Source organism: Callospermophilus lateralis, chromosome 8 (assembly GCF_048772815.1).
Source record: "Callospermophilus lateralis isolate mCalLat2 chromosome 8, mCalLat2.hap1, whole genome shotgun sequence".
Taxonomy (NCBI): domain Eukaryota; kingdom Metazoa; phylum Chordata; class Mammalia; order Rodentia; family Sciuridae; genus Callospermophilus; species Callospermophilus lateralis.
In genome coordinates, this window is record NC_135312.1 from 93,533,640 (window position 1) to 93,560,826 (window position 27,187).

A 27,187-nucleotide genomic window follows, 5' to 3' on the forward strand; every position below is an offset into this window, starting at 1 on the left:
TCTTGGCTCAAGAAGATCCCCTTATTAAACTGACTTTATCAGGATATCCTTTCCTGAAGAGTAATCCAATTATCCAGAGAGAAAGAGAGAGAGAGAGAGAGAGAGAGAGAGAGAGAGGTAGTTCACAGAGTAATTCCATCTGTCCCACTGGCTGTGACAGGCTACCTATTGCCAACATTTCCTTCAATGTCAGCACTTGACCTAGAGTGGTATGTGCCTATGAAGTGAGGATGACATTACTGGAGTGCTCTGCAGAGCCAGGGGACCACAGACAGCTTATTTGTATAATAACTCAGATCTGCCAAACACTCCAGCCTGACATATACAGACATTGGTTAGGTTTAATAGCTAGGGGACAATCTTTTGTATTGTGCCTTGCCGGAGGCACCCAGACTTAATGAATAGAAAAAAAAAACATATGATATAAGATAGTCTTAATCAGGGCCTGAAGGCAAGTATGGCCCACTGAATGTTTTTGTAAATAAAATTTTATTGGAACACAGTCCTACTCATTTGTTAATATATTGCTGATGGCTATTTTCACTCTACAACAACAGAGTTGAGTAGCTGCAACAGAAACTGGATGGGACTTAACACCTAAAATATTTACTTTCTGCCCTGTATTTACAGAACAAGTTTGCTGACCCAGAGATAACTTGCATCGAGTTTTATACTCTAATCTAAATCTTTAGGCACTGTTAATGGTGGTTCTTGAACTGTTGTCCTGTCTTAAATTGTGAACTACTTCCTTGGCACTCTTAGGCTCTGGTTAGAGCTTTCTTCCATTAAAAGTGTGATAAAATTGCGAATGTAAACTTCTGATGTCCTTTGAGAACAGCTTTTCATGGGTGATTTGCTAAAGGGATATCACAGGCACTGCTGGGCTTCCTCCTTCTCTCCCTTCATGTTAACAGAAACATGGTTTCGTTTGGAGTGTGCCTACCCGATTACAAATTATGTTCACCAGCATCCCTGGCAGCTATAAGCAGCCATGTGACATAGTTTTGGTCAGTAACCTTCCAGAAAGGGCTTCCAAAAAAGTTTTCTTTCCTGGAACAAGGAGGCCATGCTGCAGGTGGAACAGCTGTTTGTTATAATCACCAGGTGACAGGTCTGAGGGTAAAAGCCACATATAAGGGTGGCTGAGTTGAAGGAAGAAAGCTTGGATTCTGATACTGTAGGTTTTCCATATTAACCCTGGACCTCTTACTTCCAAATATATATTACACAATAAATGTCAAACTATTTGGGTAAGCCACTCTAAAATGTTTTTTGTTTTTGTTATATCTGGCTATCCTGAACTGATATGAGGAATAATAAAGATAGAGAATTATATTATTTAGTTTCAACTATTGATGTTTTGGAAGGGTTTCAATAAAACTTGGTAGCTAAATTTTGTCCATCTCTTAAAACCTATTATTTTACCACCAGAATCTAACAAGTAAGAATCCTCAAAGAACAGCAAAGCTGGTAAAATATTTGGATCATCTTTTTAAATGCCCAACTTTATTAGTAGGAAGTCATGATTTAAAGCTACTAAGTAACTGCCCAAGAGCATGCAGCAAGAAAGTAGGGAGTCAAAATTCAAACCTACATATCTATAAATTTAAAATTAATTCTCATTATACAGCTTCCATATAATAAGTATTAATCAGAGTGTGCTGTGATTTCCCTTAAGATTCTTATTTAGCCAACATTCCATTTTTTCTTATTGCTTTGCTTAGGCAGGAAATAAAATAAATCCATTAAAGGAAAAATATTAAGCATGAAACATTCAAACTCAGCATTCAGACTAACTGCCTTCTGTTTCTTTGAAAATCCAAGTAAGCAGATCTTGGTTACCTCAATCTTACCATAGAGATTATAGTATTATTGGACTTTGGTTCAGTAATGTAAGATTCAGGATCAAGGACAGTTGAAAATTATTGTAGACTGGGCTTCAAGTGAGTGAAATACTCCTTCTTATTCTCTAAGAACAAACAGCCCTTCCAACATTCTATGATCATGAGAATTTGGGGCAAAGAGTCTCCGTGAAACTTGTGGCTAGCATCAGTGGTTGCTTGTGCCTCTATTAATTTGGCAGGATCAAAATGATGCTCTCCTCGGATCTTCATCATTGTTATCATTATGAACATTATTGGTAACTTATGTGGTTCAGCAACTAAGGATGAACACCCAGACTGCCGTGCCCAGGTAAGCCCAACCAGGAGACAATGCCATCCCTGCTCTGCTATATCCTAGGGATTCGCCATAATCTTATTTCTGTTAGCATCCGTATTTTTCATTTATCTCAAAAGTAAAGAGATCCCTTAATCAGCTAACAAGTGCAAAAGAAAATAGCAAAGGAGAAAAGGCGATAATATCAAGAGGTTCAAATGCTTAGAAGGTGAGCTCTAAGATGGACAGAACTTGTCCCTGTATCCTTCAGGCACACAGCACATTCAAAATGTGCCTGGCAATTTAAGAGACTGAATAAATACGTGCAGAGTTGGATTACCTGAGAGTGATCTACTAGCAGAATAAGTCCTTTCACCACACTGACAGGGTCACTAGATGCTGACAGCATTTTGGACATCAGATCGCTGTATCCATTGAAAAAAATGACAGGTCTGAGCTGAACATCGAAAAGGATGGCTGACATGCCTGCGTAGGAGTCCAGATTCTCCTCCCCTTCATCAGGAGTGGCTGCAATTAAGCCTTCCAGCCCCTGGGCTTCGAGGACCACCTAGGGAAAAATGGATACAACATTCATGACACGCCTGCTCTGTAAGTAATGGTGAGGCTTCTGAGCTGAGCTAGAACTTTTCTGGGGGTCAAAACCTCAAATGTCTGTAGTAGATAGGCAAAAACAAAGCTAAAGTAAAACAAAACCTCTATGCCCCAATATAAGGCAAATTAGTCTCTTCCATGTAATTGTCACAATCATTCTTTAAAGCATAGATGATTTTACCCATTTTGTAAGTGAAGCAAAAAAAAAAAAAAAAAAAAAAAAAGGATCAAGTTTCCTCAGTAGATGATAGAGATAGTAGAGGCAGGATTCAAACTTCTGCTGGAAGACCACAAACGCTATGAGTTTTCTTTTTTTCTTTCTTTTTCTCTTCTTTTCTTTTCTTTCTTTTTCTTTTTCTTTTTTTTTTTTTTTTTGGTACTATGGATTAAAATAGGTACAGCCTTTTATGACTGAGCCACACCCCCAACTCTTTTTATATTTATTTATTTATATATTTATTTCTTGTGATACTGGGGATTGAACCCAGGGCCTTGTACATGCAAGGCCAACTGAACTATACTTCCAGCCCCTTTTTTATTTTTTTTATTTTGAGAAAGGGTCTTGCTAAGTTGCTGAGGCTGGCCTTGAACTTGCAATCCTCCTGCCTCAGCCTCCCAAGTTGCTAGGATTACAGGAATATGTGTGCCACTGTGCCTGTCATGAGCTTTTCATTTTATGGTGTCATCCTAGAGATGCTTGGTCTCCCCAGGACTGTTACATATACATAACGAATCAGCTATCTTGGAGAGCTCAGAAAGGAGATGGAAAGGTATTGGCACAGTTGTCCCAAGGTTGCTGCCACGAGAGGGCCTGCACTCTCAAGCCATGACTCATACATGTCCATGTCACACTTTTCTCCCTTGCCAAAAATTAAAAACATTTTTTAAAAGATGACAAATACCATGTGAAGGTTCACAACCTAATTTCTACCACTCAAGAATTTTATACATTTTCTGTCCTTCCTACCCAACCCCAAACCACTGGGTGCTTGACATTTCTGAGTGCATATCAGAAAACAGATGGTGAGTCTTCTGGAAGGAAGAGCATGGTATTCTAACTGCAGTACTATTAAAGAGTGAGGCAATTAACATTGAAGGGGACTCACATTTCTGTGGTCCTGGATCACTTCTAAAGCTTAAATGACTTCAATTAAGAAGGTTATAATGTGATATTCATAAAAACTAAAAAAGAAGGTATATTTCTTAATAAGGAAGGTTTTATAAGTCATCACCAAATCCTGGATAAAACCAACAGGAGGAAAGTTGCCAGCCAGTTGTCAAATGCTTACACTTTATACTTTTTTCCTTCTGGCTGTATTGAAGAAACACAGATGGACTCTAAAGTGAGAGTCATATTCTATTATATAGTTTCATTTATGTTGAATCAATCAATCAAAAAGGCAAATATATTACAGAATTAAATACTTGAGAGGGTCCAAAGGAATATATTTATGAATACAAATAAAATTTTATAAAAATGTTTAAGTGAAGAATACAGACATAATTTCAGTTTTGTGAACCATATACCTTTGAAAAGACAAATGGATGTCTGGCGAGTTGTGTGTATCAGTTACTTAGGTTCCAGATACATATCTGAAACTCCCTCTATGTCTACAAACCTATTCAACCTTTGCAGATGATGGAATCATGGCAACATGTGATAGAAGCCATCATCAACTTACACATTCTATAGGGCTGCCATCAGGATATTTTATTTTACTAATTTTTTACATACTTTATTAAGCACAATCCACAGAAAATGAGTTACCTGGCTACTGTGAAGACCACTCTTCCCAACGTACTGAAAGACGTTTAGGTTACTTCTCCTTAGAATGCCAGAACCGGAGTAAAGAATGTCAAGGCTGTAGGTAGACGCCGCACGGGGACTACCTAATGACAAAGCAACCATGCATCTTAGCAACAGTGCCAGCAATACCAACCTGGGGATGGGCATGGAGGAGAACCCCTTTTTTGGGTTACGTACGTTCTATGTAGCCTGTATAGGCAGAAGAGGATCCACTCTTGGAGAAACGGTCATAATTGTGAGTGGCCATCTCCTTGAGAACTCGACGGACCATTTTGCTGCAACGTGTAAGAAGAAAAAGCTGCACATTCATTGTAATGGCTGTTTCCCAAGTCAAATTAGGAAAGAAAGAAAATCCTTAGAGGAAAAAGGAGGGGGCTGAATTTTTCCTTATGCCACTCCAAGACTGGGAGAGGTGCCAGCTGGACATCAGCATCAAGATTAGGGCTTTCCCCTTCATTACTCAGATACTGAAAATTTCATTTGGTATTAAAATGACAGCAGGGCAAGGCTTCCCAGCTATGATGTGGCTTCAGCTGACAGTGGACACGGAGTGAAAAACACATGCTATTTGATTCATCATCGTTCTGCTGTTAAATTGTTCGTAAGTTTAAGGAAAACTGTACCAAACTAAGGTTAGCTGCACATTGTGTCTTTAACATTTTTCTTTAATGTTATCATTGTCTCATGATATATAACAGCAAGTTTCCAGGATTTCTTCTATATCTGGGTAGTGTTCAGTTACAGACACAGCTCAATAAAACCCATAAAGGAACCGTGGTCTCCAAGTCTTCCTTCTTACTCCATGCCTCTGTCTTTTCTATGTAATTAGTATTGAGATGTTTTCTCTCTCTTTTTTTTTTAACCATGTAACACTAATAATATCAGCAATAATAAAATTACAATATGGTAAACATCAAAATAATCAACCAAAGTAAACTGGACCTAGACCTGAGGTAGAAAATTTTTGAGATGGGAAAATGGCCCAACTTTATATGCCCTCCACCCTCCAGTATCACAAGATTGTAAGATTTCATCTTAGAGAAGCAAAGATGAGGCGGGTCATAATAGATGCCCCTAAAGTACACAGAGTATTCATGTGGCTGAATGATCGGTTATACATGCTTAGCTCCAGAGATAAAACCAGGGCCAATGGGAAGACTTCAGTTCAGACAGAGACATGGGCAGAGTCTGAAGAATGAAATAGGTTTCCTCAGAGGTGATGAGTTTCTTGGCCACCAGAGAGGAGCAGATGAAGTCTGAACACCACAGATCCCTACACTGCAAAGAGACACCAAGCAAGGTGGCCTTTAATGTCCTTCTTGGTCCTAAGAATCTGACCCACAATGTTTGTGATTGCTTCATGCCATTTCCTAGGCTGAGCTCTACCCCATCTTTTTCCATATCCTGATTGTCTCTTCCTCTCCATCCCTAAATTATTAGACTCCCAAGACATCGTCAGCAAACACACCTGAGACCTCCTCCACAAAGCCTCATAAAAGCAACAAGGGAGTAGAAAGAGAATCAAATCCCTGTTCACCTGGAAATACATGGCTGCCCATAGTCTTGGCTGCCTCCCTGGCTGCCTCCTCACCTCCCTCCCCTGCTCACTGGCTCCTTTCCTTCCGTTGTCTTGCTCTTCTCTCAGGTCTTCTCACCTCCCCTGCTTCTTGTACTTTCTCTCTTCTTGTTTTTTCTTTCAATCTTTTACTTTCTTCTTGTTAAATTTCTTTTTCTTTATTTCCCACCCTCCCCATCTGTTTTCCTCTCCTTGGGGGACTTTTAAAGTTCGTTTTTTTCTTGAGGATGCTATTCTACGGGGACCTCAGGGCAAATGGGAATTCCTTCTCTAGACCTGTGATTCCAGTGAGAAGGAGCTTCAGGGGAGTCACCCTGGAGAGTGGCATGGATGAATTTGGGAAGAAAGACTTGGGGACTGGAAGGAGGTGAGTCTGGCAAGAGTAACTGAAAGCAATGAGGTCTGCTGATTCAGACCTTGAATGGACCAAAAATGTAGGCCATGCCTAAAGTTTTAAGCTTTAATGGCAATTAAATTGGCAATTCATTGGAACTATGATAAATGAGGATTCAAAGATTTCTCACATTCAGAAAATTAAGATGAATGATAATTCGGTGAGAACTTAACACCATTTTGCTGTACTACATATAAAAAGAGTCCTGCAATTAGGCTTTAAAACATTACTAACATATGGCAACATGTAGTTAACAGCCTGAACAGGATAACCAAAGTCAGACTCAGAGCTCCCAATCACAAACAGCCAATATGAAGCTACTTTAGCTGGCTCACTTCTACACAACCCTCTTTGGGCAAATTTGGCTCCCTTTGGTTTTATGCAATAGAACACCATTATTATTAGCCACATGGTACCATATCACTACGTAAATAAACTTAAGCACAGAGACATGCAATGGGTCATACCTTGCAGGCATTTCAAACCGCAGAATGTCTTGAATAATGGACAGCATGTATTTATTCATTTCTTTGGGAAGTTCCCCGATAGACAGCAGGATGTTTTTTACCTCCATGTAAGAGGGGTTGTTTTTTAAAATGACAGTAGCTGCAGTCGTGCGCACAGTCTTTTCATGGACTTTGCGATTCTGGTGGTATATCCTGTTCAAGGTCTTCTTCACCTGCTCATAAGATAGTCAAAATTAGTGGCACACCCAGACTTTTAAAATTGATATTGTAGCAGGGACAGTGAGTAAATGCATGCATTACTACATTTCCCAGGTTCCTTCATCATTAGGTTGGAGCTATACAACCAGTTCCAGCTAACAGGCCATGACACAATCAATATGAATCACTTCCAAGCTAAAGCAATGCCTTCTCCATCTTTTCCCTCCATGACTGAAGTGAACTGATGGCCACATATTGACCCATATCAGACATACCATGAGAAATAAACTTTTGTTAAACTTCTGAGATTTTGAGGTTCATTTGTTATGCAGCATAACTTGGTGCCTCCTAATATAACTTTTATGAATACTACTGCCATGTGGCAATGGGGATTTGGGGAGCGATGGCTGTATGAATGGATATTTCCTCACAATGAAATATCTCAGAATCTTCTTTTTTAAAAATTATTAGGATATATAGATATTATTTTTAGAGCAGTATTAGGTTCACAGAAAAATTGAATAGGTAATAGAGTTTTAATATATCCCACACTCCCATACATGCACAGTCTCCCACTCTGTGCATATTTTGCAGCACAGTTGTTATAATTTGAATGTGGCTTGAATGTGTCACCCAAGACTTGTGTGCTAGAAGCTTGGACCCCATGAGGTTGTGTTGAGGTGGTGGAATCCTTGAGAAGCAGGGCTTAGTGGATGGCAATTAAGTATGGGAGATTCGACCTCAGGAGGAAGTGATGCAGTTTTATAAGACTGGCTTAATTCCTCCAATAACAGGTTATTACAAGGGATCCTGGCACGTCCCCTGAATCTTTATTCCATATGTGCCACTGACCACTCTTGCATGCACTTCTGCCATTGTGATGCTATTGGCCCTAAGCTCTTAGCAGAGCTGAGAAGATGTCAGCACCATGTTCTTGAACCTCCAGAAATGTGAGCTAATTAAGTTTCTTTTCTTTATAAAACACTTTTGGTATAGCAATAGAAATGGACTGAGACAACCGTAGTTCATCTGTTACATTCGATGAACCTGCTTGACATATCATTATCAATCATAGGGTACATTATGGTCTTTTTTTCCCTAAATAATATTTAAATCAATGCAAATGTGTCATAATAATTGTATGCCGTGTCAACAAGTAATTTTATTGGTTACAACATTGTCTATAAGAAGATATGGTATGTGAAGTTCTTTACTAGGCATTTATAAATGTTCCTTTCAATTCTGCTTCCCTCTGTCTTTTCCTATTTCCCTCAAATCGTGGCCTTGCTCTCAGGCATCTGGAAGTTAAATAACTCACCCAAGAATAAACAACTAGGAAAGAATAGTGCCAGAATTTACACTTAGGTCGTCTTTCTCAAAAGCCTGTGCCCTAACCATCATGCTTCATTGCCAACCATATTTGACACAAAACCGGAAAGGGTGCTTAACTGCAAAATGGAAATATCATTCTCAGTATTAGACACTACTCAAGTAAGTTTATATTAGTGTTAGAATTATTCTCTGTCCAACAAAATTTTAAGTTAGGTGACTGCTAAAAATGTAGTTATATGAACAAAAGAGGCCGTGCTTAAGCCAGGATATTTTAGTGTTGAAAATTTTAACAACATCTTAAAATTTCTAAGAGGAAATAAATTTCTGAAAATAATTTTTGTCTTAAAATAAGAGGGTATGCTTCAATATTTATGCTTCAGGATATAGGACATTATCTATTCAAAATGTGAAGCTGCTTTAGAATAGTCTTAGATGCAACTTAAGAGTTATTTCTAAGCAGAAGAGAGAGGCCACTTGGGGGAAAAAATAGAGTTACTTGAGAGGAGTTTGCATTTGACTCATGTTCAAATGTGCTTTTCCCCTTCTGTTCACGTTGCAAATATTCTTGGAGGTCTCACCTCATCTGTTATGAAAGGGACATCATATCTCTGGAGAGTGGTGGTGGCGAGGTGGCTGATGGGCCCTTCTCCTGCCTCCGCGTACTTCAGAAGGAGCGGGATGCCTTCTGGAAGCAGGGCGTTCTTCAGGGCCAGCAGGTACATCATAGTGTCCTCCTTTTTCTCTGGTTTTTCAAGTCCTCCCAGGATTAACTTCTTGGCTTCAACTACTGCCTAAAAATGTCACACACTTTAGACATATTCATGACTATACATAAAACAAAACTTGGGCAAGAAAACAACCTAAAGTTTCCAAAAGGTTTGCACTGTTGGTGCCTGACACATATCATGAAAGGAAGCAAGTTGAGCTTCATAAAGGTGTTTTGTGTGTGTGTGTGTGGTGTGTGTGGTGTGTGTGTGTGTGTGTGTGTGTGTGTGTGTGCGTGCGTGTGTATTTTATATATATATTAAATATATATATTTAATAATGGGCTGACTTAGTTTTGAATCTATTCTGAATGTAGAAAGTCATCTTAATTCCCTTGCAATTGATTATTTAAATAACTTTCCATTTATTGAATTTCTAAAACAAAAATTAGATGGAGCCTGAATGTCACCACACACATTTTCTTAAGAAATAACTTGAGTGAAAGTGATTAGAGCTTGCTTGACACATAAGGCCTGCTTCTAAATGTTTTAGAAGTGTTTGTTCTCACCTGAAGCCCAAGTTAATTAATGCTGCTATACAATTCAAAAACATTCTTAAATGCCTTCCATGTGGCAAGTACTTTGTAGGTACTTCTCAAATATGTTCTGAAATTAGAAAAGGACTTTTTTTTTTTTTTCTGGCCTGGAGGGGGGGGGAAAAAGCACCTCTGGGGACAAGCTAATAGTTTGATGGAAAGGCAAATTAGAAATAGGAGCATCTGAGTTCTGGTCTTATATTTGCCACGACATGTTTTCTGGGCTTTTGTTTCATCATAAAGATTCCTAACACCCAATTCATCTACAGGATTTGTGAACTTTGAAATGAGCCCACAGGTGTACACACACACACACACACACACACACACACAGGAGGAAGGGGAAGAAATCCCTAAACAGAAAGAGATATAACAGCTGGGGGTGTAGCTCAGTTGGTAGAATGCTTGCCTCCCATGCACAAGGCTCTGGGTTCAATCCCCAGCACCACAAAAACAAAACAACAAAGAAGGAGACATAATAAATTTCACACATACCTAATTCAAGAAGTGACATTTTTCAAGTCTTAGATTTGTTTAAAAAAATCATGCTTGATAATGTATTTTGTTTGTGAGGCTATGGGGAAATAGGCATTCTTGTGTATTGTTAGTGGAAGCATAATTCATATGAAGATAAATGGAATTGACAAAACTAACAAAATTCCATTTTGACTCACAGCTCTTGCCCTGGTGCTACACCCCCAACAATAAAACCAAGGTGCCTATAAAATTATTCATTTCATCATTAGGTGAATTTGCAAAAATAGTGGAAACCACTGGCATGATTGCATATAGGAGGTATTGAATAAACTGTGGTCTAATGGCACAATAGGGTACTAAGCGGGGACAACAAAGGTCTCTGTTACCAGACCAGTAACAGAGCAGTAACAGACCACAATATATTGTTAAGTGGAAAAAGTAAGATACAGAAGAGGATATGTAGAATGGTATATTTTGTACAAGAAAAAAGAAATAGGAATGTGTGTGTATGTTTGTGTGTGTGTGGGCTTCTGCTTGCTGTTGTGAAAAGAAATATAGAAAGAAGATACCAAAAATTAATGATAATGCTTTGCTACAGGAAGTAGGTCACAATAGGTGGGAGCGATATCCTTTTTGAGGTTATTTTAAAAATAGTTTTGGCTTTTGAATAGTGTTAATATTTTATATACTCAAGAAGTAAAATTAAGTCAACAAGGATGCAAAATTACTAAAATCCAATTCAAACATCAATTAACCTAAATGTATATCAAATTGATAACAGAACTCAACAGAAGAAGACAATAAAGAATTTATCCAAGCAACTGTTGAGCATAGGATTCAGACTGCGTACCTTCAGTGGAAAATATCCTAAGGACAAAAAAACTGTAATGAGGTCTTGAACTGAACTTAGTTTGTTTTTGCAGTGACATCGGTGTAGCAATTTAAAAACTATTTTGTGTGAAATCTTAGAAATGAGCAGACAAACAAATAAATTTTGAGTTCTCAAAAACCCAGAATTCTTGTTCTGGGAGACAAAAGGTAAAATTATGGAATGGAGGAAGGAGAGAAAGAACCTTGGATGTTCAATTAGAATTAGAAATATAGGTATGAACTCATCCTTTAATAAATTATACATATTTTGTCCAACAGAAGAGCCTAGATGAAATGACACTCAAGTAATAGTAAGTAAAAAATATTTTGGAATAAAATGTGAAATGTCTACAATGCACTCTCTGATGGTTCAATTAAAATAAAACAGAATGAGTTAACATAAATATGTCAATATTTCAAGAACTGGAAAATATAAATGAAGAGGATATACATGTTCATAAAATTGTACTATTCTTAGAACTTTTCTAGAAGTTTGTTTTTTTTCAAATAAAAATTTTGGGGGAAAATAAAATTAGGATGCAGGAAAGTCAAAATGTAAACAAAAAAAAAAAAATAGAAAAGACATCATGGGGTTTAGTCCTGATTGTGAACTTGTTTAGCTACCATTCATTTCTGATGCTGGGCAGAAAATTTCACGCTAATAAACACTGAGAAGCCATAGCACTGGATGGGAATCACAGGTGCCTTTTGGGTAGCATACGTATTGCATGCCCAGCAAATACCTTAAATTTGTGTTAAGGATACATCATTTCCTTTAATATGTCTTTGATTTGGCCAAAAGGTAGATGAAAGTTCCATAGCAGAAAATTGAAAAGAAAATTTGAACATTAACTACAGTCCATTTGGTGGCCAAATCGCATTATCTGAACAATGCTTAAAATAAAGTGGCTCAAAAACATTAACAAGATTGACAGTGACAGAGGACAGTCTGCAGCTACTTACAAGGTGATTTTAAAAATGTGAAAAGAGCTAAGCTGTCCCATTATCAGAAGAACTTTGATCAGTAACTCAGTTTCCTTTTCGTGCCACATGCCTTGGTAATCCCTTTTTCTCCCAGGGTTTCAACCACCCTCTATCTCTAGCTCTAACTTCTCTCCTGTCCTGTGATTGTGACCATCTGCCTGTTGAACAACTCAACCTGATGACCTAAAGCATTTCAAAGTTAATACGGTGAAAAAAAAATTAATAGCTCCACCTTACTCTCACCACTAAATTAGGCTCTGGAAACCTTGATTAAGTGGTAGGCATTGCTGTACTCTGGTATTCTAACCTGGAAGCTTTGGAGTCACCTAGATGCTGACCTCTGTCTCATTCCCTGCATCTCATCAGTCACTAAACACTATTGAATCTACTTCCTAAATGGCTCTTGAATCTGTCTCCTCTCTCTCCTTTGACCCTACATTAATTTAAAACTGTTAATTCTTGACAAAATTATTGCAAAGTGTTTCTAGACAGATCTTACTGACTAATCCAGCCAATACTCAGTTCATATATCACCTGGCTTCTTCCAAAATAAAATTTTAAAAATGAAAGCATGTCGTTCACCCACCTAAAAACTTCACCAGACCTCCTTGTTGGATAGAATGGAGGTGAGGCTACTTAGCTCCTTATTCATAAAGATCTGTTTACCTGTCTTCTCACTTCCCCTCTTTCTGATATCTTCACCCTCACCTCCTAGTGGGCAGGCATATATATTTTATGTTTCAGTGCCACAAAATTTCTCGCTGTTCCCAAGCATACTGGGTCCATACAAAATCATGCTACTTGTAGAAGGTCCTTTATTCCATATTATTATTTCTTCACCTAAAATCTTCTTCTAGACCCAGCTCAAATACTATTTTGGTGAAACTTTTCCCTAACGCCCTTAAACAGCAAAGGTCACTGTGGCTTCTGTGTTCTCACTGTCACTTTGTTTTAATATTATAGTAGTCCCTCAGTGTGCATGAGGGGTTGATTATAGGACACCCTGGGGATAACAAAACATACAAATTCTTGTAAAGAATGGTAAAGATGGTACTTTCATATAACCTGCACACATACCCCTGTGTACTTTAAATCATCTCTAGATTTTTAAAAAATAATTTGAAGGTTGATTTGTTTATTTTTGTGGTGCTAGGGAGAGAACATAGGGTCCCATGCATGCTAGGCAAGTCTTCTACTGCTGAGCACGCCCCCAACCCCTAAATCATCTCTGGATTACCTGTAATACCTAATATAATGTAAATGTTACACTTTTTAGAGAATAATAACAAGAAGGAATAGTCTGTTCATGACAAATACAGATGTGATTTTTTTCCCCAATAGTTCAATCTATGATTGGTTGAATCCTGGATGGGGGACACACAGATACAGAGGACCAACTGCACTTGCCTGTTTGCATTTGATAAATAGACAAGGAGTTCTTTGAGGATGGTAGAATGTTTTATATATCTTTATATTAAAGGATTAACATTATGCCTATTACAGAGTAGATGCTCATTAAATACAGTTATCTGTTGTCTTTCTCTGTGGATTTTGTATTTTGCCAAGATATTTAATACATGAATTTCTAAAGCAGATGAGTTACTCAAGTAACTGTAGAAACTGAAAAACATAAAAATTCATAGTTCTCTACTGTCATACAATAATACCAATTTTGATTTCTGCCAGAACTGATCTTCAAATATTTTTAATGACCATCTTTTTAGTTATCTTCTTTTTGTACAATCTATTTAGGAGTTGCTTCTTATGAAATGATTTGGTTTCAAAAACATTCTCAAAAATGCAAATCAAAACTACTCTAAGATTTCATCTCACTCCAGTCAGAATGGCAGTTATCAAGAATACAAGCAATAACAAGTGTTATCAAGGAAGTGGGGAAAAAAGCACATTCACACATTGCTGGTGGGTCTGCAAATTGGTGCAACCACTATGGAAAGCAGTATGGAGATACTTCCGAAAACTTAGAATGAATCCACTATTTGACCCAGCCATCCCACTCCCAATTTATACCCAAATGACTTAAAATCAGCACACTACAGTGATGCAGCCACATCAATGTTTATAGCAGCTAAATTCACAATAGCTAAACCATGGAACCAAACTAGGTGCTCTTCAACAGATGAATGCATAAAGAAAATGTGGCACATATACAAAATGGAATATTACACAGCCTTAAAGAAGAATAAAATTATGCATTTGCATGTAAATGGATGGAAGAGAATATCATGCTAAGTGAAATAAACCAGTCCCCAAAACAAAAAGCCAAAAGTTTTCTCTGATGAGCAGATGCTGATCCATAGGGGACAGGGAGGATAGGAAAGAATGAAGGAACTTTGGTTTGTGTTGAGGGGAGCAAGGGGAGAGGTGGGATTGTGGGTAAGGGAAGAACAGTAGAAAGAGATAGACATTATTACTCTATATACATGTATGATTACACTACTGGAGTGACTCTGAACCATGTACAGCCAGAGGAATGAGAAGTTGTGTGCTCCACTTGTGAACTATATGTCAAAATGCATTCTACTGTAAAATAAACAAACAAACAAAAACCCCATTTTCAATATTGTTTTAAATAGCAAGTGTTTAGGAAGCAAAATAATGCAATTATGCTTTCCTGTGGCAGAACAAGAAGCTGGCAATATAATAAATATGAACAGAGAAAATGCTTTATTTGCATTATAGAAAAGTTGGGTGTATTTGATTTTAATCTATGTAGAATTTCCATTTTTGGTTATGCTTACAAAGTGAGTATTTTTGCTTTTTTTATGAAAGAAGATGTGAAAACTGATAACTGTCAGGAAAACAAAGAAGCTTTGAGCAAATGAGAATAAAAACAACATACAACGTTCTAAGTGATTAGAAATAACTAAATTTCCAATGACAAAACTTAAAACTATAAACTACATTTATTATAGATAAAGTTCTGTTCTGAGAGAAAACCTTAGCATCTATTTTTTTTCCTAAGAACAAGAAGTAGAAGAAGAACACACCATTCAAAGCTGAGTAAGAATAAAGAAGGCCATTTATTATGATAAAGAGGTTCATTCATCAAGAGGTCATAACAATTGTAAATAATATGTACCCAACATGAGATCACTTAAAAACATAAAGCATAAGAGAACTGAAGGGAGACATATTGTAGCACAAAAAATGTTGAGAATTTTAATACCCTGTTAATGACAATAGACAGATCATACAAACAAAATCAATAAGGAAACACTGAACTTGAACTATACTTTAGACAAAATAGACCTAATAGACATATATAGAATATTCCATCTAATATCTACAGAATAGATATTCTTAAGTGCACACAGAAATCTGCCCAGGCTAAATCTTACACCACAGAATAAGTTTTAACAAATTTAAGAAGATTGAAATCATATCAAATATTTCTCCATCCACAATGGCATGAAACTAGGAATCCATAATAGGAGAAATCAAGGAAAGTTAACAAATATGTGGAACTTAGATAATATACTCCTGACAACTTTTAAATAAAAGAAGACATTAAAATGGCAATGTAAAGTTATTTAGAGATGAATGAAAATGGAAACACAGCATACCAAAACTTATGGGTTACAGCAAAAATAGTCATAAAAAGGAAGTTTATAGCACTAAATGCCTACATAAAAACAGGAGGAAAGTCTCAAGTAAACATTTTACCCAAAGAATTAGTAAAAGAAGAATAAACAGGCTCAAAATCAGCAGAAGGAAAGAAATAACAAAGATCAGAGTAGAAGTTAATTAAATAGATAAATATCAAAGAAAACTAAACTAAGTTTTTTTTAAATGTAAATAAAATTGACAATCCCCTAGCTAGACCACGATAAAAAGATAGAAGACCAAACAGGCAAAATCGGAAATGAAAGAGGAGATATTACAACTTACAAATAAGAAAGATCATAAGAGACTACTATGAACAATGTCTATATACACAAACCAATTGAACAATGTAGGAGAAATGGATAAATTCCATGAAACATTTACCCAAGAATGAATTATGAAGAAATCAGAAATCTGAGCAGAGTGATAATAAGAAAGGAAATTGAATCAGTATTTAATAGTCTTCCATCAAGGAAAAGCCCAGGACCAGATGGCTTCACAGCTAAAATTTTCCAATTGTTTGAAAAAGAACCAATCTTTCTTGAACTCTTCCAAAAAAAATGAAGAGGAAGGAATACTTCCAAACTCATTTTTTAAATAATTTTATTTTATTGATTTCTATGTGATGCTGAGGATCAAACCCAGGCCCCTGTACATACTAGGCAAGCGCTCCACCACTGAATCACAACCCCAGTTCCTTCCAAACTCATTTTTACAAGGATAAGGATAGCTTTACTGTGATACCAGAACCAAACAAAGACACAACCAGAAAAGGAAAGTTGAGACTAGTATCACTGCTGAGCATAGATTTAAAATCCTCAACAAAATACTAGCCACAATACATTAAAAGAATCATTCACCATGACTAAATAGGATTTATCCCTACAATGCAAGGATGGTTCAACATATGCAAATCAATGAACATGATTCACCATATTAACAGAATGAAAGCCAAAAACATGATCATCTCAATGGTAGCAGAAAAAATGTATTTTACAAATTATCATCCCTCATTTATAAAAATTCTCAACAAATTAGGTACAGAAGGAATGTTCCTCAACACAATAAAATCTACATATGACAAAACCATTACTAACATACTCCAGAGTGAAAAGTCAAAAATTTCTCCTCTATGATCAGAAACAAGACAACAATACCCACTAGCACCATTTCTTTTCACCATTATATTGAAAATCCTAGCCAGGATAATTAGTCAATAAAAAGAAATAAAAGGCATTTGATTAGGAAAGGAAAGAATTGAAATCATCTCTGTTTTCTAAACACATGATTTTATATACAGAAAACCCTAACAACCCCATCAAATGGCTGTTAGAACAGACAAGTAAAATCAGTAAGTTGCAGGACACAATATCAACTTACAAAAATCAATCACAATTCTATAACTAACCACATATTATCTGAAAAAGAAATTTAAAAGCAATCCTATTTGTAACAGAATGAAAAATAAACCACTTCAGAGAAAATTTAACCAAGGAAATGAAGATCTGTATACTGAAAAATATGAAACATTAATGAAAGAAACTGAAGAAGACACAAGTAAATGAAGAGGCATCCCATATTTATCTCTTGGAAGAATTAATATTGTTAAAACATTCATGCCCCCCACAGCAATTTAAATATTAAGTGCAATTCCCATCAACATACCAATGGCATTCTTCACAGAACTAGAAAAAAAAAACAAAACAATTCTGTAACACTTATGGAACCACAAAAGATCCTAATGTAACAAAGTAATCTTGAGCAAAAAGGACAAGCTGGAGTCATCACACTACTGGATTTTTAAATATATTACAAAACCATAGTTAAAGAGAGAGAGAGAGAGAGAGTGAGAGAGAGAGAGAGAGAGAGAGAGAACCAGGGAGACATTGATACGGGCAGAGAGTCCTTGGATAAGACCCTAAAAGCACAAGATAATGAATGCAAAAATAGACAAATGGGACTTCATCAAATCAAAAAACTTATGCACAGAAATGAAACAATTACTAGAGTAAGGAGACAACCAACAGTCAGGGAGAAATTATTTGCAAATCATACATCAAGGCTGATACCATAATCATAAAGGCCTAATATCTAAAACATACAAAGAACTCAAATTAATAACAGGAAAACAAATAATCCTATAAAAATGGACAAAGGACCTGAATAGACATTTCTTTAAGAAGACATAGAAATGATCAACAGATACATGGAAGAATGCTCAACATCATTAATCATCCGTGATACCAATTAATACCACAATGGGACATCACTTCACACCTATTATACTAGTTATTATAAAAATGTTGAAAGATAAAAAATGTGGCAAGGATGTGGAGAAAAGGTAACCCTGTGTAGTTGGTAATATTAGAGATTAATCCAGCCATTTTGGAAAACAATATGGAGGTTCCTCAAAACACTAAAAATTGAATTACCTGATGATTCAGCAATCCTACTTCTGGGTATTTATCCAAAGGAAATAAAATCAGTGTGTTGAAGAGCCATCAGTACTCCCATGTTCTTTGCAGTTTTGTTCACAATAGCCAAGAATGAATGGACCTTTAAAATGTGGTACAGATGTAAAATGAAATACTAAATCCTTTAAAAAGGAAATTCTGGCCCAGCATGGTGGTGTACTTCTGTAATCCCAGTGGCTCAGAGGATGAAGCAGGAAGATCTCGAGTTCAAAGCCAGCCTGAGCAACAGGGAGGTGCTAAGCAACTCAGTGAGACCCTGTCTCTAAATAAAATAGAAAATATGGCTGGGGATGTGGCTCAGTGCCCCTGAGTTCAATCCCCAGTATCACAAAAAAAAAAAAAAAAAAGAGAGAGAGAGAGAAATTCTGTCACTCGCAGAAACATGGACAACCTGGAGGACACCATGCTGATTGAAATAAAACAGGCACAGGGAGATAAATACCCACATGATTTCATTTGCACATGGAATCTAAAAAAGTCAAACTTACACAAGAATGTGGAGAAAGGATGGTGGTTGCCAAAAGCTAACCAGAGTAAGACAAGAGAGGGGGAATTAGGAAACAGAAGATATTAGTCAAGGATGCACAGTGTCAGATAGGAGGAAGAGATTCTGGGGATCACTCAGCCTGGTAACTATAATTAATAGTATTGTGTTATATATTTCAAAACATCTAGAAGAATGGACTTTAAATTTTTGTACCACAAAGAAATGATAAGTATTTGAGGTGATGGATATATTAATTTGATCATGCCTCCCAAGCTATAGATGTATCAAAACATCACACTTGACCCCCAAAATATATACCATTATCATTTGTCATTTGAGAATAAAACAATGACCAAACAAATCAGAATACTTAATGGGTGCTCAATAAACATATTTGGTAGGAATATCAAATGACTATTCCCTTTCTAGCAAATATTTATTGATCATTATCTATGCACCAAGCACTATTTTAGGATACTGGTTCTGAAGGAAACAAAGATCCATTTCTGCATGGAGTATACAGAAATAGCAATAGATATAATAAACAACTGAATTTCCAAGTATGTTAGATGGCAATAATTGTATACGAAAAGGAAAATTAGTAGAGTGGGGGAGGATTAGGAATGCTATGAGTGGGCAACAAGATGAATGTCAAGTATGGTGGTTTGGGTGATGGCAGGCATCACTGATTCGCACTTACTTTGAGTTTGCAGCCTTCATTCTGGCACAGCTTCTTGACAAGGGCTCCAATGATGATCATAACAGTTTCTCTGATGTCATTGCTTGCAAAGGAACCTTTGAACTTACTCTATTAACAGGGATAAAAGAGGCCAGTAAGACATTTAAATATTTCAGAGGGACACTTTTAGGAAAAAAGTAACCAGTAATTTGAGGAAAATGTTTTCATGTTCCTGGATACCAAACTCAGAATGTTGCTTTTGAAACATTTAGAAATTCACTATCTAGTTTTGAATGAAGAGTTAAAAGCATGGGCCCTGTTCTGGTATTCCTAACTATGGCCTTTAAACTCTTATTTAAGGGTTTATGGATTGGGTTCATCAGGTTAGTCAGTGAACCACAAAAAGTTTTTAAAATTTAAATATGAACGAAGTTGGGCTTCATTGTTTTTACCAGATTCTCAAGTAGGCTTGTTTTCCAAAAAAGATTACAGACTAGATCATAAGTGGATGAGTATAATTTTCTTAAAAAATCTCAGACTCAAGAGAAGTTGGGTCTGCATTGAATATAAAAATTTAAATAAGGGAATAATTGTATCTCCTCAACGTATCTGTATAAATACCATGAAGATTTTTAACTCAAAGGAAATTTTAAGTTGCTTATTAAAGCATAACCTAGACTTTTCCCTTCTAAAATATCATCATTTCCCACATATGAGAAGTGAGTCTGTAAGTTTCCATAATGTATAGTTTATGCTAATTAGTGAGACTGTAAAGACACTAAGTGAAATATTTACTGTGCAGGCAAAGATCCATGGATAGAAATAGTCCAGTGAAGTCTGAATGTGAATACTCAGAAGGTATTCACAATTTGTAGTCTTCATTCTGATCTGAACAACTTTTAATTACTGCTTATATTCTTGCAGGTTTTCGGTTTGCTTTTTGCTTTTAGCTGCTGAGAGTCTTTATTTTCCCTGAGTCTACCTGACTTACAATGAGTGTTCTCAGGAGTTCTTCATCAGGGTGGGAGGCAAATCCACAGGCGTAGAGAAACCTCTCCTGGAGGACAATGCTACTGTCACTCTTGAAATCCAAAAAGTCCAAAATGGCTTCTAAGGAGGCTGGCGTCTGAGCAGAAGTGACAGCATCCACCAGCTGAGGTCTATGAAAAAGGCATCATCACACATATCAGTGCTTCAGGTGCTAAAGGAATTATTAAAAACCTCGACCACTCACAGACTCTCCACTGATTTGAATTTCTTGAAGAAGTGAAATATTTTTATTTGAATAACAACAAAAAATTCTTCTCAAAAAGATCCCCTTCCCATTTTATTTAAATTGCTCCCTTAAGTCTTCTTTTTCTCGTTTAAACAATATATACATAGAATATACAAGCTAATTTTACTATATTAACCTAAGTCAAGAATAATTTGGAGATTTGTAAAATTATATAAATAATATTATAAATTAAGCTCAAATTCTTCTCTATATCAGTAATATATAAAAGGGGTGGCTCATCAAATTGATATTTTTTTCTATATTTTAATATCCTCAAGGGAAGTGAATAATAAATATGATCAAGAATAAAGAGGCTTTTCAGATCAAAAACAGCATTCTCTTCTTGAATGTTTGAGTCTTTTGAACTCTGACAGCTGCTGTGGGGGCGGTGGCTGCCGTGTGTGTGTGTGTGTGTGTGTGTGTGTGTGTGTGTAACTTGGCCAATTTTCATTTTTGATTATGTTAATAGATAGGTTCCATTGTTTGTCAAATACTAAGTGAGCCACATTCTATATAATTAATTAGGATAATTGACCATATGCAGATGAATTTGTATTTACAAATTCTGTGTTATATACAAAATTTACTTACGAACAAAATAAATTTTGAGAATTAAGTCGACTTTCTTTTTCACACATGTTAATGAATCACTCTTTCACCAAATATTGTAAAATGTGTGAATTTCTTTTCTCTAGATTCTTTTGGTTACTTACGACAGTTCTCAATTTTCTGTATAAAATGAGACATCAGTTGGATCTTTAATGAAATCACATGTTCAATGGAAGAGTCATACCTTTCTTGTTTGTTTCGGTCAACTCTGAAATCTTTTCAAACATAAATTAATAGCTTGGGAACACAGTTGCAAAAACAGCAAGGCACCCGTGTGCCAGGGTGTCCTGATGAAGCCCTGGCTTTACCTCTCTTATGCACCAATCTAACTCTAATTTAAACACATCAGTACAAAAATATGTGCATCCTGAGTCACTCTTAAAATTTGTTCTTGGATTTTTGGTCCAGTAACCATTAAGTCATTACACTATGGCATGCAGAATTGTTGGATAAAAATGTAGAACAACAGAAAAATTGATTTGGAGGTGGAGCAATTGATTTAGAAGGAGTCTTTCTTGCTTAATAAAAATGATAACTCAGCAGTGTTTTCCTGAGAGATCAACCCACTGTAAGTTTGGGGAACTTACAGTACTTCTTTCTTTTCAGTCTTCAGAATTTGGAGGATGTCTTCTCTCTTTGCAGTCCTGAGGTGCTGAACAAAGGCCAGGAAGTTTCTGACAGCTTCAGCATTGGAGAGGTTGTCAGGCTCCAGGTGTTTCCTGATGGACTGCCAGTGTTCTGACAGCTACAAAACATAGCCACAGGCTCATGTCCTGCTTGTAGTTCTGAGCATCCACATTTACAAAGGCTGTTCTCCCCAGAAATAAAATTTTCCTTGTATCTGACAAGCAGAAGATGCTTTTTGTATCTTTGCTCAATATGGTTCTTGTCTCCCTGCCCTTATCACACCACTCCTGAAGGCCAGAGGCAAATTGAGAGGCATGCTAACGCTGAGTGCCATTCCTCTTAGGAGGATCATTTTTGTCTATTAGTAATAAATTTGAAGGACCTTGGGAAACAAATCACTTGTGCCAGGGCATATGGTCATCCCATGGCTATACTAAGATATTATGTCAGAGACCAGACTTTGACTCTCCTAGTGAAATTGTGCAGAATTTCAATTAACAGCAAGATATTTTGTAAGGAAAAAAAAATCAAAACTGCTGAAGTATTGTAATAGGTTTCTGATTCATTTGCCCCTCACTGGATGGCACTTTTTTCAATAGTTTGGTTCCATACTCTTTTCATAGTATTGTTTGTATGAAATTTAATGTTTTACTGTTACTGAGATCTGAACTTATATCTATGTTTAGTAGAGTAGTATATACATAAAGGCCATTCTCTCTCACACACACACTACAATTATTCTACTTTGGTTTTAAAACATAATTCTAATTGATGACATATTTAAATAGTAAATAATTCTAATTGATGACATTTTCTGGCTTGGAGAAAAACTAAACAACTTATTTTTCATACTTGACTACTTTTCACTTAGCTGTACAGAACATGTTAAATTGAATCAGTGACCTCTAAATTTCTAACTTTGTGATAATCACCATTCTTCTGGTTTTTAAATCATTCATCCCTTCTCATAAGCAATAGACACTTATTTTTCTCTTTTGCAAATCTCTTTTAGCTATCTCATCTGAAGAGGATATTCCAATGCAAAATTCTAGCTATATTTAACTTCATATTTACGAGGTTGTTTCTGAAGCCAAAGAGCACATCTAAATGAATTTAGATTTTTTTCTTTAGAAAGTTGCTGTAGTAACATTATACTGAAGTTGGAAAAGGAAATTCCTCAATAACATGAACACTTTCTGCAATAAATAATCTTAAACGGCTCATAATGTTTAATAACTGTGGTGGGGGACTAATAGCTCACAACATAAGAAAATATGATTCCTTTCTTTAGTCATTCCCTTAAATAATTTTTATCTCATAAGACATTGGAAAATTAAATGGCTGTGGAAGGAAAACAAATAAAAGAAGAAATAGAGTTTGAAAATTATAATGTCATGTTTCAAAATGTTTAATTTTCTTCTAATCCAATTTACTAAATTTTATAAACTAATCAGGCATCAGACTGTTGTCCTTTAAACAAATTGTGGTATTATTTTCTGATGACTTCATTTTTCTGAACATCAGTAATGTTTGAGGAAGGAGCTCTGTATAGTAGCTACACATAGAACTTGCAGCCAAGGTTTGCTCCAGACAAGTAGTTAAATATTAGGAAACGCAGAACCTTAAAGTCATTTCTGTGACCATACAGCACAACTGACTCATGCAATCAATGAAGTTTCTCTTTGTTACATTAAAAATCTTACAATTTGATCTATAGTTTGCCTTTGAGAAAGAATATCCCCTTTGTGGCTGTAGTCATAGAAGACACTGAAGTATGGTAAAAACATGTATCCTAATTCAGGCAGAGAATTTGGAATCCTCCTTAATCCTGAACAACAATACTTAGAACATTAGGATCAATAAAATACCTTACATCTGAACAAACCTATATACAATTCTGCCCTTACAAAATTCAAACACTTGCCTGTGTTCTTGAGAACATTTATTTCCCCCAGCTTCGTTAAGTCTTTCCTCTCATACCTAAATTCCAGGTTTGATTTTCAAAAGGCTGTCCTTAAGTCATAACATGTTTTGTTAAGCAAGTAGTAATTATTTCTTCATTATTGTTGTATCACGCATCATCTCAGGATTGTGTCGGTCAGGCTACATCACCCTAACTTTGTGGTGGCTGGTAGTTCTTTAGAAACTTTCTTCATAAAATTAGCTGATGCTTCCAATGGAGAGAAAAGGAAAATAGAATCTTAAGCCACTATTAGCCCTCAATTTTTTCATACTTACAGAAGGGCATCTTTTACATTCGCTCTGGAAGACCTGCCCCACAATAGGGATAGCTGTGTATTTTGAATCAACTGCTTTAATTACTGCTGCAACCTGCTTTCCAGGTTTCAGTCTTGGGCCTGCTTCCGTTGTCCTCAGCTCTAATTTCTGCCTGCATAATGTCAAAGAGAAATAGCACTTTATAAGCATTCTTCTGAGTGAACAATACAAATTGTTATTCTTTTGAAAAACAAAATACACAGGTTATTCAGGTTGTAAAAGTTCAAACTTGGGTATCTCCAGGGGATAATTGAAACCTCAAGATAATTATGAAGTCTTTATAAAGCAGTGATTTTGTTCAATGATTCAAAAGTTTGTCAACTTTCAAAATATTATGACAAGAAAATAGAGGAGAGAAAATTCTCCTCCAGGATGCAGAACCAGATGTGAGATGTCAGCCTGCTTGAATTTAGCCCAGCTTTCTGAAAATGATACTTGAATACAACCATGCATCACTTATTAACAAAGACAGTTAGGAAGGCTTATTTTCCAAAAATGGACTTAACAATATTTTCATCTAATATTATCTTCCAGAACTTAGTCTCTCTGCTATCATCTCCCTTCTTGAAATGGGATAAGGGTGCCCCAAGTAAGAGAGAACAGTGCAAGCGACATAGTGTGACTTCTAAAGCTAGGCCATGAAAGGGACTTCAGCTTTCATCTGGCACGCCATCAGCACATAGGCCTTTGGAGTCTTGAGTTGTCACATAAGAAGTCAGTATTTTTTCTCCCACATGTGAAAGCTACAAAGGAAAAAGAAAAAGAAGGATGGGCGGGGGATCTCGTGAAAACTGAAGGATGATCAGTAGAGTAGAGCAAAGGAAGTAGTAGGAAGAAGGAGAAGAGGGAAAGGGAAAATGCTGGAGAATGATACTGGCCAAATTCTATTGCTATATTGTGTGCATATACAGATATGTAACAATAAATCCCACCATTATGTACAACTATAATGCACCAATAAAAATTTGTGGATAAAAACATCTGGCCACTTGAATAGGCCATGCCCAGAGATAAAGAGAGATGATTGAGTCTTCTCAGCTCAAGCATCAGACACATGAGGGAGCAACCTTAGAATAATTCTAGTTCTAGCTTGTCACTGTCATTGCTTAGCAGACACCAGGTCAAGGCAGGCCCAAAATTATGAGAGAGAATAATACAGTGATCATTGCTTTTTATACCATTGAATTTGTGGTGGTTTGTTATAAGGAAACAGAAACTGGATAGACCTGATAAACAATTTTAACCATTTATTTTATATAAGAATATATGAAAACAATAAAGAGCATGAAGTAGAATGCAAAATTTAACTCCAGATGAGACTTGAATAAAATTTCAAGGTCTTTATGGTTTGAGACACTTCTCCTCTGATTTGCATCCATCTAATTCTGATGTTAGGAGCAGTTCAAAGGAAATTTTTGAAAAGCAATGGCATAACATATAATTCACTTACTGTTGAAAATGTCTTTTTGAATTACAATATTAAAATAAAACAACAGAGTTGAAATTTCAATTCTTAATCTTGTTAGAACCATTCTGATCAGAGAACTAGTCTTAAATTTATACAACAAACTTAAATATTTACATGCTATAAATCTCATTAAAAATTGTGTCACATTTCTTTACTATGGAACTTTTCATGTTTCTTAAAAACTTTAAAAACTCTCAAGGATGCTGGGGGGTGTAGCTCAGTAGCAGATTGCTTGCCTAATGTGTACAAGACCCTGGGTTCTAGCCCAGTACAACAAAAGGGGGGGGGACAGAAAAAAAACTCCCAAAGAAATAAAATGCAAATGCCACCATTTTTTAACTATAACATTAAAAAAATACAAGAGAAATTATAAAATGAACCAGTAGTTTGTCTTTTTTAAATTTAAATTCAAGTCAATAAATGATTCTAATGAAATTCTATTAAAAATGGTATTCACTTTGTGCCATGTATTATTATAAATGATGTGAAAAATAAAGGTGATTAAGATGTAATCTCTGTTTTCAAGAAACCCACAGTCAAATAAGGGAACACCATACACACACACACACACACACACACACACACACACACATTTATAAACCAAGTATAATGTCAAAAAACAGAAAGGGAAATTATAATTTCAGCATTATCTTACTTTGACACTATTGTTCCTGTGATGGTTTGGAGGAAATTCATCCCAAAAGCATGTATCTCTTCTGCAAGCACAGCTACAACAAAACTGTCTTCTATCTTATAGGTAGTGACAGATGTGGCTTTGGAACTGACACCCAAAACCTAAATAAATAAAAAGATAAATATTTATCTTTTTAAAAAAGAAATACACTTTTTATTCTTTGAAGTAAACCAAATATATAACTGTCCCACACTCTTCAAAAGAACTACCCTTTTATCCCTTTCCCCATCACCCATATCTACAACATATTTAACTAAATCTACTTATTTGACATATATGAAACTATGGCTTAAAAATATAAATATTTCCAAATTATATTTATACCTTATTTTTCTATTATTTAAAATTAATCTGTACAACATGTAATTATTTGATCCTACCTGATTTTGGGTTGTAAATCCAGACCTCTCAATTTTGCATGAATCCAAGGCCTTAATTTTTATCACTTTATCTTGATGAGCCTGGTAAGTCACTTTACAATTTCCAGAGACATCTTCCTAAAAAAGAAAAGTAAACATATAATGTTTGGAATTTGGCAGGAATCTTTTAATTCTAGTGGGAAGTGATTTGAAAATGGAGGTCCCTAATACATAATTGGGGGATGCTTTTTATTTCAGGATGACAGAACAAAAATAGAGAATTTAGTCTCCTCTAGCATGTTGATTCTTTCTCACCTTCTTTGGTTGAAGATTAACAGCATCCTTTCAATTGATCCAGGAATAGTTCTCTCTATGCCCAATAAGAGTTGGACAAATGGCCTGGTAATAACTGAAATCTCTAGTAAGTAGATAATTATGT

At 36.0% G+C, this 27,187-nt stretch overlaps 1 protein-coding gene across 1 annotated transcript in view; it reads right to left on the minus strand.

Annotated features, from left to right (window-relative positions):
* Mttp (microsomal triglyceride transfer protein) overlaps positions 1-27,187 on the minus strand; it is a 48,499-nt gene that overhangs the window by 6,812 nt on the left and 14,500 nt on the right. Inside the window, exons 5-15 of the mRNA XM_076864679.2 lie at positions 26,770-26,886; positions 26,351-26,490; positions 24,189-24,339; positions 21,911-22,068; positions 20,430-20,598; positions 19,460-19,567; positions 9,122-9,334; positions 7,014-7,225; positions 4,754-4,851; positions 4,538-4,659; positions 2,498-2,725 (exon numbers count right to left, since the gene is read on the minus strand). Of these exons, the coding sequence (XP_076720794.2) occupies positions 2,498-2,725; positions 4,538-4,659; positions 4,754-4,851; positions 7,014-7,225; positions 9,122-9,334; positions 19,460-19,567; positions 20,430-20,598; positions 21,911-22,068; positions 24,189-24,339; positions 26,351-26,490; positions 26,770-26,886 (1,716 nt within the window). The remainder of the gene's footprint in view (positions 1-2,497; positions 2,726-4,537; positions 4,660-4,753; positions 4,852-7,013; positions 7,226-9,121; positions 9,335-19,459; positions 19,568-20,429; positions 20,599-21,910; positions 22,069-24,188; positions 24,340-26,350; positions 26,491-26,769; positions 26,887-27,187) is intronic.